Consider the following 19,300-nt stretch of genomic DNA (forward strand, 5'->3'; position numbering starts at 1 on the left):
AAGAATTTAAAATTGAATCCCTTTCTCCCCGCCGAGAAAAATTTTGCCAAAGATTTGGCTCCTCCCTCCTTCAGCATCCCATCTACCGATCATTCCTTCCCCCACCTTTTGTCCCTATAAGATCTCGCCCCCCCCCCAAGGAAGGGGCTGAGAAGGTTCCGAAATTAACCCCAGTCCACTGTAACACCATGCGCTACAGTAAAAGCTTTGTGCCGAGCTTTGTGAAATATTACAATGATCTCTAGTGTTTTTATTGTTTAGTTTATTTATCCTGGCGAAGTTTTATCTGACAATTTTATTCTCAATCTCAAGTGTGTTTGTCCTTTAGTGTATTTATTCTGACCAAGTTTTATCAGACAACTTCATTTTGCTAATTAGGACTAAGAGACATCATATTTGGGCTTTGCCCACGAGAGCTATGTCTTGTTTTTGAATTAAATGAATTTGAATATCTCTTTATTGGTCGAAAATGATAAAATGACATAAGAAAGAAACAAATTGATCTAAAACCTAGAAACAACAAACAATTAAGTTCTCTCAATGGGATTCGTTAAGAAGTTTTTAGCTTTGGCTAGCAAGGTCTTCTTGCAAATATATTGATTTCTTCACACCAAATCATTTGCTGAAAGAACATTTAGATAGCGCTAGCTTGGTTTTTAGATAGCACCAGCTCAACACTTTCGGGCTGAAAAAATCGCCTTTTAGCCAGTTTGTTATCGCAGCCATTAAGCTGTTTCATTTATCTCAATAGCATACTTTGGGTCTGAATTCTTGCTCAAAACAAATGTCACAATCCAGAAAAGCGTGTTAAAGGCAATGATGGATTGATTCGTTTCCTAATTATCCTTCATACTTCTTTATTATAACATGCTAAGAAAAAGGACTTTACTTCTAAGAAAGAAGCAAAAGAGCATAGAACTTTTTTACCACAAGTATGCAACTTGCGTTTGTGGTAGAGCAGTTTCATTTGTGAAGACAAAAGGTCTATTACAAAACGTAATTCCAGATTTTGTTTCCACGGTAGACACTCTTTCATGCAAAAGATATAGCAGACACGCAAGAAAATTGAGCGTAAAGAATTGTCCTAAATTGCATCGTAGGTTTTGTAGAGTAGTTTTATGTTGGGTGTTATTCTGCCCTTTGTAGGGGGTATAGTTATGGTCCTAAGGTGATTAAATCTCGGGTAGCGTGTCCTTAGATTCGACCTAACTAATTACCTTGATCGTACCTACTGGGAGTTAATGAGAAGCTTAAATAACGTTGTAGAGAGGTGGGTTATAATAGAATACTTCTATTGATGCCATACACCATAGAAGGTCTGGCTATATATATATATATATATATATATATATATATATATATATATATATATATATATATATATATATATATATATATATATATGTGTGTGTGTGTGTGTGTGTGTATATGTGTATATATATATATATATATATATATATATATATATATATATATATATATATATATATATATATATATATATATATATATATATATATATATATATATATATATATATATATATATATATATATATATATATATATATATATATATATATATATATATATATATATATATATATATATATATATATATATATATATATATATATATATATATATATATATATATATAAGCCACTGGGACTAGTTGTCCTAGAGAATCAGGAATTATAAGAATACTATGATAAGGTACAATACAATAAGATACTTAAACACTTACTATCTTCCTAGGTATTCCCAAAAATAAACGGATAGAGGTCAGCCCGACAAATAGATTACTACGACCTTGGTCCCAAAAATCTTATGTTTTATACTAAAATAAACAACACCAAATCCGGCCAATTGACGTACTTAGCCAGGAAAGCGGTTATTAATCAATTTGTTCTCCAAGCCTCAACTAAAGGATGCTCTCTTTTATCTTAGTAAAAAGTTCTATTTCAAAACTCAGCAATTTGTATTTGTATTTTGCGTTATAAATATTTTATTTCATATTAAATTATATATGCTTAATTGGACAGATTACCACATAAGTACTGTTAGCTATATTTCTATTTGTAATTGAACGTGAAGCGAAATTTATTCTCTTAGAAAAGCTCTTTTAAACTTTATTTTTGTAACAAATGCTGTTTCATTCTCAAAAAGAAGTGGGAAAAATTGCTGAGCAGTTGGGGATTTCAATTCAACTCAATTTTGACTGATGTTTCAATATATTCGGATTATTATTAATTTCTATTGGAACACAAATTTAATATTTTTACTTAGATTTTACTTTGAAGCCCAGGTCCATATTAGGGTGTAAGTACTTATCATATGAAGCACAAATTATCGAACTGAAATCATTCTCAGCCATGGATCAAGATTTGAACCCCTTGAAGGTCGAATTCCCTAAGTTCTGGCTGAACAGGGTAGAATATGGCATTTTTCATTTATTTATAATTTCACTCCCAGTTTTTTTGGTCTAAATTTCAGTCCATTCTAGTTAATGTCCCAACAACTTGTGTACTACTAATAACACACTCCAGCACCAAGCCACCTGAGGCCAACAGGAATGCGTATACTCCTCCTCTAAGCCAATTTATTCAAAGCTTTACCCCTTCCATTGAGTTTCAATTTCCTTTAAATCCTTTCTTATGACATCTTCTCGTGCCATTCGGGGAACGACCTGTTTTTTGTTTGAGTCCAAATGGAAGGCCAAAGAGCACAATCTGCAATCCTTCATCAGTAAAATGTGGCCTGACCATCTTAACCTTTCTTTCATTACAGCCATAGAAAGTGGGATCGAACAACATTTTTTGAACAGCTTATTGCTCGATATAGGGTCAGCCAATCAAGTACCTAATACTATCCTCAGAAAAATTCTTCCAGATTTTTTTTTTTTTTTAATCTTTCTCAGCCTTTCGAAGCGCCGATTTGTCAGAGCTTTCCTTGACTATTGCTAATGCCGTGGCTTCCAATATTCTAATCTTAGTTCGCAGACATATATTCATATTCGTCCAAACTTTTTTCAATTATAAAAAAATAATAATAAATCAAAGCTGTGACTTGACTATTTAACTTTTTACATTTTCGCTGCATCCAGCATCTTTGCTAATGCTGGATGCATCACCTCTTCATCCTCATTTATTCCTAGTATAATTGACTTAGTCTTCTTAAAATCAATTCTCCAGTCAATTCTTGAGCCCACAACTCTCAAAACCTCCAAAAACTCACTCGTTTCGTTAATGTTTTAATCAAGGATACTCAAATCACTTATATAACCTAGGTCCTCCTACCTCCAAAAACTCACTCGTTTTGTTAATTTTTTAATCTAGGATACTCAAATCACTTATATAACCTAGGTCTAGGAGAGTTTGCTTTTCCATTTGATACCATCGATTCCACACCAAACTACTAACCTCACTTGCTACCTTAATCGCGGCAATTTCATTCAATTTAATATTCACTAATCAATTTAATGTTCTTATCCGGTATATCATAGAAGGATTGAACTTAGGAAATGAAGCTTTTCTTTCGGCCGAAACAAATGCATATATGCATCTTCTCCTCTTCCTAAATACTCACTGTTCTTCTCTTAAAACAATATCTACAGCATCTCTTAGTCTAATGAATATTGTCATGCTACGTAATTTACTACGCAATTAATTCTCCAGTCAATTCTTGAGTCCACAACCCTCAAAACCTCCAAAAACTCACTCGTTTCATTAATGTTTTAATCTAGAATACTCAAATCACTTATATAACCTAGGTCTAGGAGAGTTTGCTTTTCCATTTGATACCATCGATTCCACACCAAACTACTAACCTCACTTGCTACCTTAATCGCGGCAATTTCATTCAATTTAATATTCACTAATCAATTTAATGTTCTTATCCGGTATATCATAGAAGGATTGAACTTAGGAAATGAAGCTTTTCTTTCGGCCGAAACAAATGCATATATGCATCTTCTCCTCTTCCTAAATACTCACTGTTCTTCTCTTAAAACAATATCTACAGCATCTCTTAGTCTAATGAATATTGTCATGCTACGTAATTTACTACGCAATCAATTCTCCAGTCAATTCTTGAGTCCACAACCCTCAAAACCTCCAAAAACTCACTCGTTTCATTAATGTTTTAATCTAGAATACTCAAATCACTTATATAACCTAGGTCTAGGAGAGTTTGCTTTTCCATTTGATACCATCGATTCCACACCAAACTACTAACCTCACTTGCTACCTTAATCGCGGCAATTTCATTCAATTTAATATTCACTAATCAATTTAATGTTCTTATCCGGTATATCATAGAAGGATTGAACTTAGGAAATGAAGCTTTTCTTTCGGCCGAAACAAATGCATATATGCATCTTCTCCTCTTCCTAAATACTCACTGTTCTTCTCTTAAAACAATATCTACAGCATCTCTTAGTCTAATGAATATTGTCATGCTACGTAATTTACTACGCAATCAATTCTCCAGTTAATTCTTGAGTCCACAACCCTCAAAACCTCCAAAAACTCACTCGTTTCATTAATGTTTTAATCTAGAATACTCAAATCACTTATATAACCTAGGTCTAGGAGAGTTTGCTTTTCCATTTGATACCATCGATTCCACACCAAACTACTAACCTCACTTGCTACCTTAATCGCGGCAATTTAATTCATTTTAATATTCACTAATCAATTTAATGTTCTTATCCGGTATATCATAGAAGGATTGAACTTAGGAAATGAAGCTTTTCTTTCGGCCGAAACAAATGCATATATGCATCTTCTCCTCTTCCTAAATACTCACTGTTCTTCTCTTAAAACAATATCTACAGCATCTCTTAGTCTAATGAATATTGTCATGCTACGTAATTTACTACGCAATCAATTCTCCAGTTAATTCTTGAGTCCACAACCCTCAAAACCTCCAAAAACTCACTCGTTTCATTAATGTTTTAATCTAGAATACTCAAATCACTTATATAACCTAGGTCTAGGAGAGTTTGCTTTTCCATTTGATACCATCGATTCCACACCAAACTACTAACCTCACTTGCTACCTTAATCGCGGCAATTTAATTCATTTTAATATTCACTAATCAATTTAATGTTCTTATCCGGTATATCATAGAAGGATTGAACTTAGGAAATGAAGCTTTTCTTTCGGCCGAAACAAATGCATATATGCATCTTCTCCTCTTCCTAAATACTCACTGTTCTTCTCTTAAAACAATATCTACAGCATCTCTTAGTCTAATGAATATTGTCATGCTACGTAATTTACTACGCAATTAATTCTCCAGTCAATTCTTGAGTCCACAACCCTCAAAACCTCCAAAAACTCACTCGTTTCATTAATGTTTTAATCTAGAATACTCAAATCACTTATATAACCTAGGTCTAGGAGAGTTTGCTTTTCCATTTGATACCATCGATTCCACACCAAACTACTAACCTCACTTGCTACCTTAATCGCGGCAATTTAATTCATTTTAATATTCACTAATCAATTTAATGTTCTTATCCGGTATATCATAGAAGGATTGAACTTAGGAAATGAAGCTTTTCTTTCGGCCGAAACAAATGCATATATGCATCTTCTCCTCTTCCTAAATACTCACTGTTCTTCTCTTAAAACAATATCTACAGCATCTCTTAGTCTAATGAATATTGTCATGCTACGTAATTTACTACGCAATCAATTCTCCAGTCAATTCTTGAGTCCACAACCCTCAAAACCTCCAAAAACTCACTCGTTTCATTAATGTTTTAATCTAGAATACTCAAATCACTTATATAGCCTAGGTCTAGGAGAGTTTGCTTTTCCATTTGATACCATCGATTCCACACCAAACTACTAACCTCACTTGCTACCTTAATCGCGGCAATTTAATTCATTTTAATATTCACTAATCAATTTAATGTTCTTATCCGGTATATCATAGAAGGATTGAACTTAGGAAATGAAGCTTTTCTTTCGGCCGAAACAAATGCATATATGCATCTTCTCCTCTTCCTAAATACTCACTGTTCTTCTCTTAAAACAATATCTACAGCATCTCTTAGTCTAATGAATATTGTCATGCTACGTAATTTACTACGCAATCAATTCTCCAGTCAATTCTTGAGTCCACAACCCTCAAAACCTCCAAAAACTCACTCGTTTCATTAATGTTTTAATCTAGAATACTCAAATCACTTATATAGCCTAGGTCTAGGAGAGTTTGCTTTTCCATTTGATACCATCGATTCCACACCAAACTACTAACCTCACTTGCTACCTTAATCGCGGCAATTTAATTCATTTTAATATTCACTAATCAATTTAATGTTCTTATCCGGTATATCATAGAAGGATTGAACTTAGGAAATGAAGCTTTTCTTTCGGCCGAAACAAATGCATATATGCATCTTCTCCTCTTCCTAAATACTCACTGTTCTTCTCTTAAAACAATATCTACAGCATCTCTTAGTCTAATGAATATTGTCATGCTACGTAATTTACTACGCAATCAATTCTCCAGTTAATTCTTGAGTCCACAACCCTCAAAACCTCCAAAAACTCACTCGTTTCATTAATGTTTTAATCTAGAATACTCAAATCACTTATATAACCTAGGTCTAGGAGAGTTTGCTTTTCCATTTGATACCATCGATTCCACACCAAACTACTAACCTCACTTGCTACCTTAATCGCGGCAATTTAATTCATTTTAATATTCACTAATCAATTTAATGTTCTTATCCGGTATATCATAGAAGGATTGAACTTAGGAAATGAAGCTTTTCTTTCGGCCGAAACAAATGCATATATGCATCTTCTCCTCTTCCTAAATACTCACTGTTCTTCTCTTAAAACAATATCTACAGCATCTCTTAGTCTAATGAATATTGTCATGCTACGTAATTTACTACGCAATCAATTCTCCAGTCAATTCTTGAGTCCACAACCCTCAAAACCTCCAAAAACTCACTCGTTTCATTAATGTTTTAATCTAGAATACTCAAATCACTTATATAGCCTAGGTCTAGGAGAGTTTGCTTTTCCATTTGATACCATCGATTCCACACCAAACTACTAACCTCACTTGCTACCTTAATCGCGGCAATTTAATTCATTTTAATATTCACTAATCAATTTAATGTTCTTATCCGGTATATCATAGAAGGATTGAACTTAGGAAATGAAGCTTTTCTTTCGGCCGAAACAAATGCATATATGCATCTTCTCCTCTTCCTAAATACTCACTGTTCTTCTCTTTAAACAATATCTACAGCATCTCTTAGTCTAATGAATATTGTCATGCTACGTAATTTACTACGCAATTAATTCTCCAGTCAATTCTTGAGTCCACAACCCTCAAAACCTCCAAAAACTCACTCGTTTCATTAATGTTTTAATCTAGAATACTCAAATCACTTATATAGCCTAGGTCTAGGAGAGTTTGCTTTTCCATTTGATACCATCGATTCCACACCAAACTACTAACCTCACTTGCTACCTTAATCGCGGCAATTTAATTCATTTTAATATTCACTAATCAATTTAATGTTCTTATCCGGTATATCATAGAAGGATTGAACTTAGGAAATGAAGCTTTTCTTTCGGCCGAAACAAATGCATATATGCATCTTCTCCTCTTCCTAAATACTCACTGTTCTTCTCTTAAAACAATATCTACAGCATCTCTTAGTCTAATGAATATTGTCATGCTACGTAATTTACTACGCAATTAATTCTCCAGTCAATTCTTGAGTCCACAACCCTCAAAACCTCCAAAAACTCACTCGTTTCATTAATGTTTTAATCTAGAATACTCAAATCACTTATATAGCCTAGGTCTAGGAGAGTTTGCTTTTCCATTTGATACCATCGATTCCACACCAAACTACTAACCTCACTTGCTACCTTAATCGCGGCAATTTAATTCATTTTAATATTCACTAATCAATTTAATGTTCTTATCCGGTATATCATAGAAGGATTGAACTTAGGAAATGAAGCTTTTCTTTCGGCCGAAACAAATGCATATATGCATCTTCTCCTCTTCCTAAATACTCACTGTTCTTCTCTTAAAACAATATCTACAGCATCTCTTAGTCTAATGAATATTGTCATGCTACGTAATTTACTACGCAATCAATTCTCCAGTCAATTCTTGAGTCCACAACCCTCAAAACCTCCAAAAACTCACTCGTTTCATTAATGTTTTAATCTAGAATACTCAAATCACTTATATAGCCTAGGTCTAGGAGAGTTTGCTTTTCCATTTGATACCATCGATTCCACACCAAACTACTAACCTCACTTGCTACCTTAATCGCGGCAATTTAATTCATTTTAATATTCACTAATCAATTTAATGTTCTTATCCGGTATATCATAGAAGGATTGAACTTAGGAAATGAAGCTTTTCTTTCGGCCGAAACAAATGCATATATGCATCTTCTCCTCTTCCTAAATACTCACTGTTCTTCTCTTAAAACAATATCTACAGCATCTCTTAGTCTAATGAATATTGTCATGCTACGTAATTTACTACGCAATCAATTCTCCAGTCAATTCTTGAGTCCACAACCCTCAAAACCTCCAAAAACTCACTCGTTTCATTAATGTTTTAATCTAGAATACTCAAATCACTTATATAGCCTAGGTCTAGGAGAGTTTGCTTTTCCATTTGATACCATCGATTCCACACCAAACTACTAACCTCACTTGCTACCTTAATCGCGGCAATTTAATTCATTTTAATATTCACTAATCAATTTAATGTTCTTATCCGGTATATCATAGAAGGATTGAACTTAGGAAATGAAGCTTTTCTTTCGGCCGAAACAAATGCATATATGCATCTTCTCCTCTTCCTAAATACTCACTGTTCTTCTCTTAAAACAATATCTACAGCATCTCTTAGTCTAATGAATATTGTCATGCTACGTAATTTACTACGCAATTAATTCTCCAGTCAATTCTTGAGTCCACAACCCTCAAAACCTCCAAAAACTCACTCGTTTCATTAATGTTTTAATCTAGAATACTCAAATCACTTATATAACCTAGGTCTAGGAGAGTTTGCTTTTCCATTTGATACCATCGATTCCACACCAAACTACTAACCTCACTTGCTACCTTAATCGCGGCAATTTAATTCATTTTAATATTCACTAATCAATTTAATGTTCTTATCCGGTATATCATAGAAGGATTGAACTTAGGAAATGAAGCTTTTCTTTCGGCCGAAACAAATGCATATATGCATCTTCTCCTCTTCCTAAATACTCACTGTTCTTCTCTTTAAACAATATCTACAGCATCTCTTAGTCTAATGAATATTGTCATGCTACGTAATTTACTACGCAATTAATTCTCCAGTCAATTCTTGAGTCCACAACCCTCAAAACCTCCAAAAACTCACTCGTTTCATTAATGTTTTAATCTAGAATACTCAAATCACTTATATAACCTAGGTCTAGGAGAGTTTGCTTTTCCATTTGATACCATCGATTCCACACCAAACTACTAACCTCACTTGCTACCTTAATCGCGGCAATTTAATTCATTTTAATATTCACTAATCAATTTAATGTTCTTATCCGGTATATCATAGAAGGATTGAACTTAGGAAATGAAGCTTTTCTTTCGGCCGAAACAAATGCATATATGCATCTTCTCCTCTTCCTAAATACTCACTGTTCTTCTCTTTAAACAATATCTACAGCATCTCTTAGTCTAATGAATATTGTCATGCTACGTAATTTACTACGCAATTAATTCTCCAGTCAATTCTTGAGTCCACAACCCTCAAAACCTCCAAAAACTCACTCGTTTCATTAATGTTTTAATCTAGAATACTCAAATCACTTATATAACCTAGGTCTAGGAGAGTTTGCTTTTCCATTTGATACCATCGATTCCACACCAAACTACTAACCTCACTTGCTACCTTAATCGCGGCAATTTAATTCATTTTAATATTCACTAATCAATTTAATGTTCTTATCCGGTATATCATAGAAGGATTGAACTTAGGAAATGAAGCTTTTCTTTCGGCCGAAACAAATGCATATATGCATCTTCTCCTCTTCCTAAATACTCACTGTTCTTCTCTTAAAACAATATCTACAGCATCTCTTAGTCTAATGAATATTGTCATGCTACGTAATTTACTACGCAATTAATTCTCCAGTCAATTCTTGAGTCCACAACCCTCAAAACCTCCAAAAACTCACTCGTTTCATTAATGTTTTAATCTAGAATACTCAAATCACTTATATAACCTAGGTCTAGGAGAGTTTGCTTTTCCATTTGATACCATCGATTCCACACCAAACTACTAACCTCACTTGCTACCTTAATCGCGGCAATTTAATTCATTTTAATATTCACTAATCAATTTAATGTTCTTATCCGGTATATCATAGAAGGATTGAACTTAGGAAATGAAGCTTTTCTTTCGGCCGAAACAAATGCATATATGCATCTTCTCCTCTTCCTAAATACTCACTGTTCTTCTCTTTAAACAATATCTACAGCATCTCTTAGTCTAATGAATATTGTCATGCTACGTAATTTACTACGCAATTAATTCTCCAGTCAATTCTTGAGTCCACAACCCTCAAAACCTCCAAAAACTCACTCGTTTCATTAATGTTTTAATCTAGAATACTCAAATCACTTATATAACCTAGGTCTAGGAGAGTTTGCTTTTCCATTTGATACCATCGATTCCACACCAAACTACTAACCTCACTTGCTACCTTAATCGCGGCAATTTAATTCATTTTAATATTCACTAATCAATTTAATGTTCTTATCCGGTATATCATAGAAGGATTGAACTTAGGAAATGAAGCTTTTCTTTCGGCCGAAACAAATGCATATATGCATCTTCTCCTCTTCCTAAATACTCACTGTTCTTCTCTTTAAACAATATCTACAGCATCTCTTAGTCTAATGAATATTGTCATGCTACGTAATTTACTACGCAATTAATTCTCCAGTCAATTCTTGAGTCCACAACCCTCAAAACCTCCAAAAACTCACTCGTTTCATTAATGTTTTAATCTAGAATACTCAAATCACTTATATAGCCTAGGTCTAGGAGAGTTTGCTTTTCCATTTGATACCATCGATTCCACACCAAACTACTAACCTCACTTGCTACCTTAATCGCGGCAATTTAATTCATTTTAATATTCACTAATCAATTTAATGTTCTTATCCGGTATATCATAGAAGGATTGAACTTAGGAAATGAAGCTTTTCTTTCGGCCGAAACAAATGCATATATGCATCTTCTCCTCTTCCTAAATACTCACTGTTCTTCTCTTAAAACAATATCTACAGCATCTCTTAGTCTAATGAATATTGTCATGCTACGTAATTTACTACGCAATCAATTCTCCAGTCAATTCTTGAGTCCACAACCCTCAAAACCTCCAAAAACTCACTCGTTTCATTAATGTTTTAATCTAGAATACTCAAATCACTTATATAGCCTAGGTCTAGGAGAGTTTGCTTTTCCATTTGATACCATCGATTCCACACCAAACTACTAACCTCACTTGCTACCTTAATCGCGGCAATTTAATTCATTTTAATATTCACTAATCAATTTAATGTTCTTATCCGGTATATCATAGAAGGATTGAACTTAGGAAATGAAGCTTTTCTTTCGGCCGAAACAAATGCATATATGCATCTTCTCCTCTTCCTAAATACTCACTGTTCTTCTCTTAAAACAATATCTACAGCATCTCTTAGTCTAATGAATATTGTCATGCTACGTAATTTACTACGCAATTAATTCTCCAGTCAATTCTTGAGTCCACAACCCTCAAAACCTCCAAAAACTCACTCGTTTCATTAATGTTTTAATCTAGAATACTCAAATCACTTATATAACCTAGGTCTAGGAGAGTTTGCTTTTCCATTTGATACCATCGATTCCACACCAAACTACTAACCTCACTTGCTACCTTAATCGCGGCAATTTAATTCATTTTAATATTCACTAATCAATTTAATGTTCTTATCCGGTATATCATAGAAGGATTGAACTTAGGAAATGAAGCTTTTCTTTCGGCCGAAACAAATGCATATATGCATCTTCTCCTCTTCCTAAATACTCACTGTTCTTCTCTTTAAACAATATCTACAGCATCTCTTAGTCTAATGAATATTGTCATGCTACGTAATTTACTACGCAATTAATTCTCCAGTCAATTCTTGAGTCCACAACCCTCAAAACCTCCAAAAACTCACTCGTTTCATTAATGTTTTAATCTAGAATACTCAAATCACTTATATAACCTAGGTCTAGGAGAGTTTGCTTTTCCATTTGATACCATCGATTCCACACCAAACTACTAACCTCACTTGCTACCTTAATCGCGGCAATTTAATTCATTTTAATATTCACTAATCAATTTAATGTTCTTATCCGGTATATCATAGAAGGATTGAACTTAGGAAATGAAGCTTTTCTTTCGGCCGAAACAAATGCATATATGCATCTTCTCCTCTTCCTAAATACTCACTGTTCTTCTCTTTAAACAATATCTACAGCATCTCTTAGTCTAATGAATATTGTCATGCTACGTAATTTACTACGCAATTAATTCTCCAGTCAATTCTTGAGTCCACAACCCTCAAAACCTCCAAAAACTCACTCGTTTCATTAATGTTTTAATCTAGAATACTCAAATCACTTATATAACCTAGGTCTAGGAGAGTTTGCTTTTCCATTTGATACCATCGATTCCACACCAAACTACTAACCTCACTTGCTACCTTAATCGCGGCAATTTAATTCATTTTAATATTCACTAATCAATTTAATGTTCTTATCCGGTATATCATAGAAGGATTGAACTTAGGAAATGAAGCTTTTCTTTCGGCCGAAACAAATGCATATATGCATCTTCTCCTCTTCCTAAATACTCACTGTTCTTCTCTTTAAACAATATCTACAGCATCTCTTAGTCCAATGAATATTGTCATGCTACGTAATTTGCTTCCTACAGAGATTAAGCTAATGCTCATTTATTTACCACACTCACTCTTACTCATAAAGGGGTTTGATTAAAGTTTTCCTAAAATTACTAGGTATTACTCCTTTTTTTTTTTAACAAAATCATGCTAATAATATTCAGTAATTTATCTCTAACTTCACAACCACCCTAGTTCAAAAACCCATTTCCCCATGCTATCAGCACCTGAGGCCTTATTATTTTTCAAGCTTTTTAGTAACCTCTCTCCTCCTCCTAGCAACACAAAGATTCGTTCACATCCCAAATGGCAAGAATTTTCTAATTCTTCTAATTAATAATTAGAAATATTATCATAATTATAAATAATTAGAAAATTATTAATAATTTGTTCTAATTCTTAAAAATTTTCTAATTCTTTTCTGATTTTCCAATTATTTTCTAACAAGTTTATCATGATCGAACACATACTGAAAATATTCTGCTCATCTCTCTTCAGCCCTTTCCTTATCTTAAACTAAGACTAGTCCAGACTGACTACTTCCTCTTAGTTTCTGAACATACCAATACAATACCTTACAATTATGCTGTCTTGCTGCTCCTTCCAGATTATTGCCAATTTTATCCATGACTTCCATTTCACATATCCTTAGCTCATACTTTAATGTCTTCTCAACATATCTTACTTCCCTCTTATTCTCGTAAAGATCCATCACTCAGAAACTTTTCTTAAAAACCCCTTCTCTCTTCTTCCAACCCTATTGTGTTTTTGCTAATCTTCCTAGCTGCGTTTTTACCATTCTTCCCTAAGACATCTTTTACTACCTCGCCAACAATTGTCCTAAATTTTCCTATCCATAACCTTGCTAAATTCTAAACTCTCTAGTTTCATGTTCAATGTTTTTGGAAAGTTCCTTTAAATTATTGTCCTGGAGTCTATCAATGTCATAAATACCAGGTTTACCAAGATTTCAGCTTTAAATTAACTCTAGGTACAACTAAATGGTGATCTTTACTTTTAACATCAATAACGGCACTCCTATGTACCCTAGTGTCGTGCGTCAATCCAGCCAGTCTTCGATACACAGTAACATAATCAATATGAATGGCCGTTTAACCATCATGTACTATATCTGAGTACTATATTTGAGTTTTTGTATATTGTAAATGTCAAGGATTCAATTACCTTTTGACTTAATAGATTAGCTATTAACTTTAAACTGAATAGCTTAATTAACTTAGGAGTTATTTAAAGTTATTGACAAAAGTTATTTTAACTTGATACGATAGGCAATTCAACAAAAATTTTATGACCTGAAAACGAGCGATTGACACCCAATTGCCAACCACGACAGTATAAGTTTCATACAATATTAGCCCATTTTATTGGCTTGCAATTTTGACTACTTTGGCCAGAGGTGTTTAAATTATAAGCTACCAAGCGCTTTAAAATCGCTTTCTAAAACTAGGCTTAATAGGACAGACTGAAGACATATTCTATATAACTAAACTTTGAACCTAGAAGCAATATTCCTTAGTTCTTATTTCGTTGATTGGATACACCGTGAAGAACCAAGCCAATATGGAAACTGATACTCAGATTCCCATATTTAAAAGCGGAATTCCAGGACCATTGATTTGGTCCTTTTAAACCCCTGGCAAGTTTTTTAAATGAATTCGTAGTATTCAAAAAAAGTGCAAGTGCAACTCATAATATTTATCATAAATCAAAATATTAAGTGTTAGATTACGTAGCAACAGTCAAAAGTTACAAACGGTAAATTAATTTTCGATATATGCATTAAATGTTTGACATTGAATGATATGTTTGTCATTATCACGATGTTTGACATTATCAAAATTCGTCGTACTAATAGTCTTTTGGCACAAATTCAGCGATTTAACATGGCAGGATAAGGGATTAAAAACCACTAATCACTACCCCATATCCTAAATTTATTTTTTTATTTTTTAGCTAATATAATATTCATGAAGGAAGAGACAATATTGCGCGTCGATTTTTTTAGAAAACAAGTAGAAAATAGGGCATATATTAGGATGATTTGTGAAGATAGCAAAAGTGAATTATTGAAAATATTCGCCCTTATTTATTAAAACATCTTTCGATTTTTTCTTCTTTTAAAAAAATAGTTGATTCAGCATCTAACCTTACCTCAGCAGTCGGGACAAAATTTTAGTCTCATGAGAGAACAATAATTTTCAATAATTGTTCAAAATTATTGACTTTGCTATTAGAAAGTCCGATTTTGCCTGCCATTACTGCATAGAAAATGCAATATTATTTGCCACAGCTTGGCTTAAAAACCAATCGCAATTTCGGATATTTCGTTTTAATAATAAATTGCTATAGATCTTCGCTTTGTCGTCAAGTTTATTTCGAGTTTTTTAAAGCCAGAACAAAAAAATTAGATTATGACTTTCACAGCTAGAGACTGGAAGATTTTTCAAGGAGGGAGGGGATACTCATATTCAAAATTCCTAGTTTTCAAATCAAATATTTTTTCTTATTTTCTCAAAACTTCCCAGAAGATTGAAGCTCATTGGAGACTTCTAAGGGGCGATTCAATTCATTAGCCAGTTGGGAAGAGGAAGTTTGCCAGCATTGCAAAGAGCCAAGAGAAAGAGGAATGAAGAGAGAAAAAGAACCTTATTCACCTTTTCTTCTTCTTTCCTAACGTCTACAACCTTCTTCCTTTCTCTTGCTCTAGCCGCTCTCTTTTCTTCCTGTTCTTCAGTTAAAACTGGCTTACTACCGACTTCAACTGAAGTGTGAGCATCAGAAGGTTTGTCAATTCGTGCCTTCTGCCGGGCTGTCATAGATTTAGGATCTTTCATTCTTTTCAGCAGCACATCCTATGAGAAAAATAATTAATGAAACATAGTGAAATTTAATATTGTTTATACTATTCAATTTAAACTGATCTAAGTTTTCCGTAGACTTTAATGTCATGTTCCACCTCCTTTAACTTTTCAGTTTAAATTTTTCGCTAGGCTTATTTCAGCTTCACAAGCAAGGTTTCTGCACATATTTTATCCTAAAATTCCCAGCCTTTTTTTTTCTTCCAAAGGTGAAAGAGTGTTACTGAGGTCATTCGTAAAAAAAATGGGACTTTTACGAAATGATGATCTTTTATTTATCTCGTCTTGAACTCCAGAATGTGTTGGGTCTCTAGATCCAACGGGTCTAAAGAGATGGGTGGACATATGCCTGATCTTTTGACAGAGGGGCATGAGAGGACTTGTCTAGCAAGGGGGTTGCATATCATATTCATACCCATTAAAAACTGCAATATTACTGTCTTTTTGCACATACCAATCGATTCACCTTTTTTAAACACCAGCGTTGCCGATTTACTCTTAAGGGACGATGTCTTTCGGACTGACTTTAGGAAGGTTTCCCTATTCCGTTCTGTGCAGGTAGGTACACAGAGCCAAAATTAAAGAGGGATATCGCAAAAATTATCCGTCGGCAAGGGTATACACCCCAGGAAGTTTACAAATTCAGGCACAAATTTTTCACGATTTTCTTAGTCTTTCGGACTCATTTTGGGGGAATTTTCGGTACTTTTCAATTAGCTGGTACCCACACGATATCTTCAATAAACCAGAAGCAAAAAGACATTGGTCATCTGCTGCTGAAACAAAAGATAAGAAGCCTTTACACTTAGCCTGTACACGATAAGAATCCTTTATATTTCTTATGTCAGAAATCTATTTGCCAGTATTACTACTAAAGCACTGCAAAAGGCTGAAAGTCTTATCTCTAAGCTAGGGCGGATCCAGGATTTTTGTTGTTGAGGGGGGGGGGTCAAAAAAATTTTAAAAACTAATGCAAAACTTTTATATATATTTTGTTACGTTTCTACGAGTGGGACTAAAATTTCTGGGGGGGGGGAAGGTTCAAAGCCGGTATCCCCCTGAATATGGCCTTGTCTACAAGGCAACGTTTTGGAGCAACGAAAATATAAACGTTGCCACTACCTTAAGCAAACATGGAGTGAGGTCTATACATTCCTTGGAATTTATATTTTTTTTAAAAGACTCGCATCTCTTTCACTTAGAACAGAAGAATAGGGATAGAAGAGTTAGATACGTTGGATAAAACGGGACAGTGAAGCCACTTTTTCCTTTAAAATAACTAATTTCCTTTTAAACAGTCTTACCTCCTCAAGTCTACCTTCTTCTACTGCATCGAGCCATTTTTCTTCTTCACTAGAATAGCCAGCACCATTACTTCCTTTTCTTTTTCTTTTTCCTAGTGGCTTTTCCCTGAAATTTCAAAAAAATACCGATTGTCATCGCTTGCCAGGCTACAAAAAAAATAAAATAATAATAATAATAAAAAAAAAACTAAAAAAAAAACTAGACTGACTTTTGGGGCAAAAGAGCGAGTGAACTGAAAATAACATTATCCTTTTTGTAAAGCTTTAGCGATACAAGGACGAAAAATAACATATGCAGCCTATGTCGGGTAACATACATACAGCCTATATTTAGCGAGACAAGGAATCAAAACAGCACATCCAGGCTACATCGGGTAGCCTACATGCAGCCTATATTTAGCGAGACAAAGAGGCAGCAGAGCTAGACCACAAGCAGTCTACATCGGGTAATCTACATACAGCCTATATTTAACGAGACAAAGAGGCAGAAGAGCAAGAGCACATGCAGTCTACACCGGGTAATCTACATGTAGCCTATATTTAGCAAGACAAGGAAGCAGAAGAGCAAGAACACAAACAGTCTATATCGGGTAATCTACATACAGCCTATATTTAACGAGACAATGAAGCAGTAGAGTAAGAGCACATGCAGTCTAGATCGGGTAACAAAACTATAACTGAAATTCTACTCACATAAACAGCTAATGTACGGCATACGGCAACCGCAAATACTAATATTATCACTACGTAGATATTTCTAATCTAGACTTACAAAACCAAGCAAAAGTGTTTTGTGTACCGTACACAAAAAGCTCCAGATCAAATAAAATATGCAGACTGATTAAGGATTCCAAAGTCAGCAGGGCTAGGAATAAATCCGTCAATAAAAATAAACAATTTTAGCTTCAAATGTATTGGTATTCATGGAAACACAATATTTTAGAGTATTAGATATAGACAATATTATTCTCACAACCTAAATACTCTAAATACTTATCCTCGTTAAAGGTTTTTCCTCAAAAAATTAATTTTTATCTTTTCAAAGCTATTTAAAATAGTTTTATAAGCCAGTAATTTCTTTTTAAAAACGCATACGTCTTTAGTATTCTTGAATTCAATTTGTCAGTATTGCAAACTGTTTAAAAAAATTTACAATTTTTTTATTTTTTTGAAATTTTTATAACAATTAAAAAATTGTCAGATGAGCGTCACTGGAGTCCTTTTCAAAAACCCTAACACCACCTATGGCAAAAATTGAATTATTTGATTTTGCTATACTTTTGTCTTTTATACTTCTTTTTGAGATCTCAGAACATAGACACAAAGGAAGCTATATTAAAGCGATCTCCATGCATCTTTCCTTTAGAGGCAGAATACACATTATCACTAGAGCTTACAACCTACTTGGATCTCCAGTACGTTCTACCAAAGGGAAGCGTAAATCATTTCGGAGTGCTTAATGCAATTTTATCCGCACTTAAAGTCTAGTAATATAAGGTTTTTGGCTGTTTTAAATGGTATGAACGCTTTTTCTACTGGGTGTCGAACACCAACGCAGAGCAGAACCGTTGACACAAAACATGATAGACTTTCATCTATCAGTCTTCAGCTTCAAAACAAAGGTGAAATGGAAGATTTTTTCGTCCAGACGGAATGAATGAGAGAGGAGAAAAAAAGAGGACATGAAAAGCAGGGCAAAGTGCTAAATTAAAAAAGGAATAAATAAAAGTGATATGACAGATATATATAAACTGAATTTTTTAACTGATCACCTTAATATCCAAACAAGATTTAAGAATAATTTTTCTTTTCTCTGGTAAATGCAAAAACTGAACTGTTTAAATGTGAATTTAGTGAGGCCCATAATAATTCTGAAAGAAGGTAGATGGACAGAATCAAACCAATTGAAATGTTAATAAAAAATGCATAAAAATATTTTTACCGTTCTCACGACATGGTAGATAGTCATAATTAGCCCAAAATGTTTCTAGACTGATTGGTTTTTCTATAGAGACAAAAATAAATCGAAAAAACAGAAATAATAGAAAATAGAAAAAATAAAAAATCCTTATTTTTCAATGGAAAGAAAGATAAAAATTTTATAGCCCACACTAAATAGTTTATA

The 19,300-nt window shown here is 33.7% G+C and overlaps 1 protein-coding gene across 4 annotated transcripts in view; it reads right to left on the reverse strand.

Annotated features, from left to right (window-relative positions):
• The window catches only part of LOC148942118 (INO80 complex subunit B), a 104,667-nt gene that overhangs the window by 27,153 nt on the left and 58,214 nt on the right, over window positions 1–19,300 (reverse strand). For all 4 annotated transcript variants that reach the window (XM_089103069.1, XM_089103066.1, XM_089103068.1 and 1 more), the window contains exons 5-6: window positions 17,176–17,281; window positions 15,668–15,865 (exon numbers count right to left, since the gene is read on the reverse strand). In XM_089103069.1, the coding sequence (XP_088959195.1) occupies window positions 15,668–15,865; window positions 17,176–17,281 (304 nt within the window). The remainder of the gene's footprint in view (window positions 1–15,667; window positions 15,866–17,175; window positions 17,282–19,300) is intronic.

This window comes from Artemia sp. Qi Xiang Cuo, chromosome 17, assembly GCF_049724085.1.
Source record: "Artemia sp. Qi Xiang Cuo chromosome 17, ASM4972408v1, whole genome shotgun sequence".
In the NCBI taxonomy this organism is placed as follows: domain Eukaryota; kingdom Metazoa; phylum Arthropoda; class Branchiopoda; order Anostraca; family Artemiidae; genus Artemia; species Artemia sp. Qi Xiang Cuo.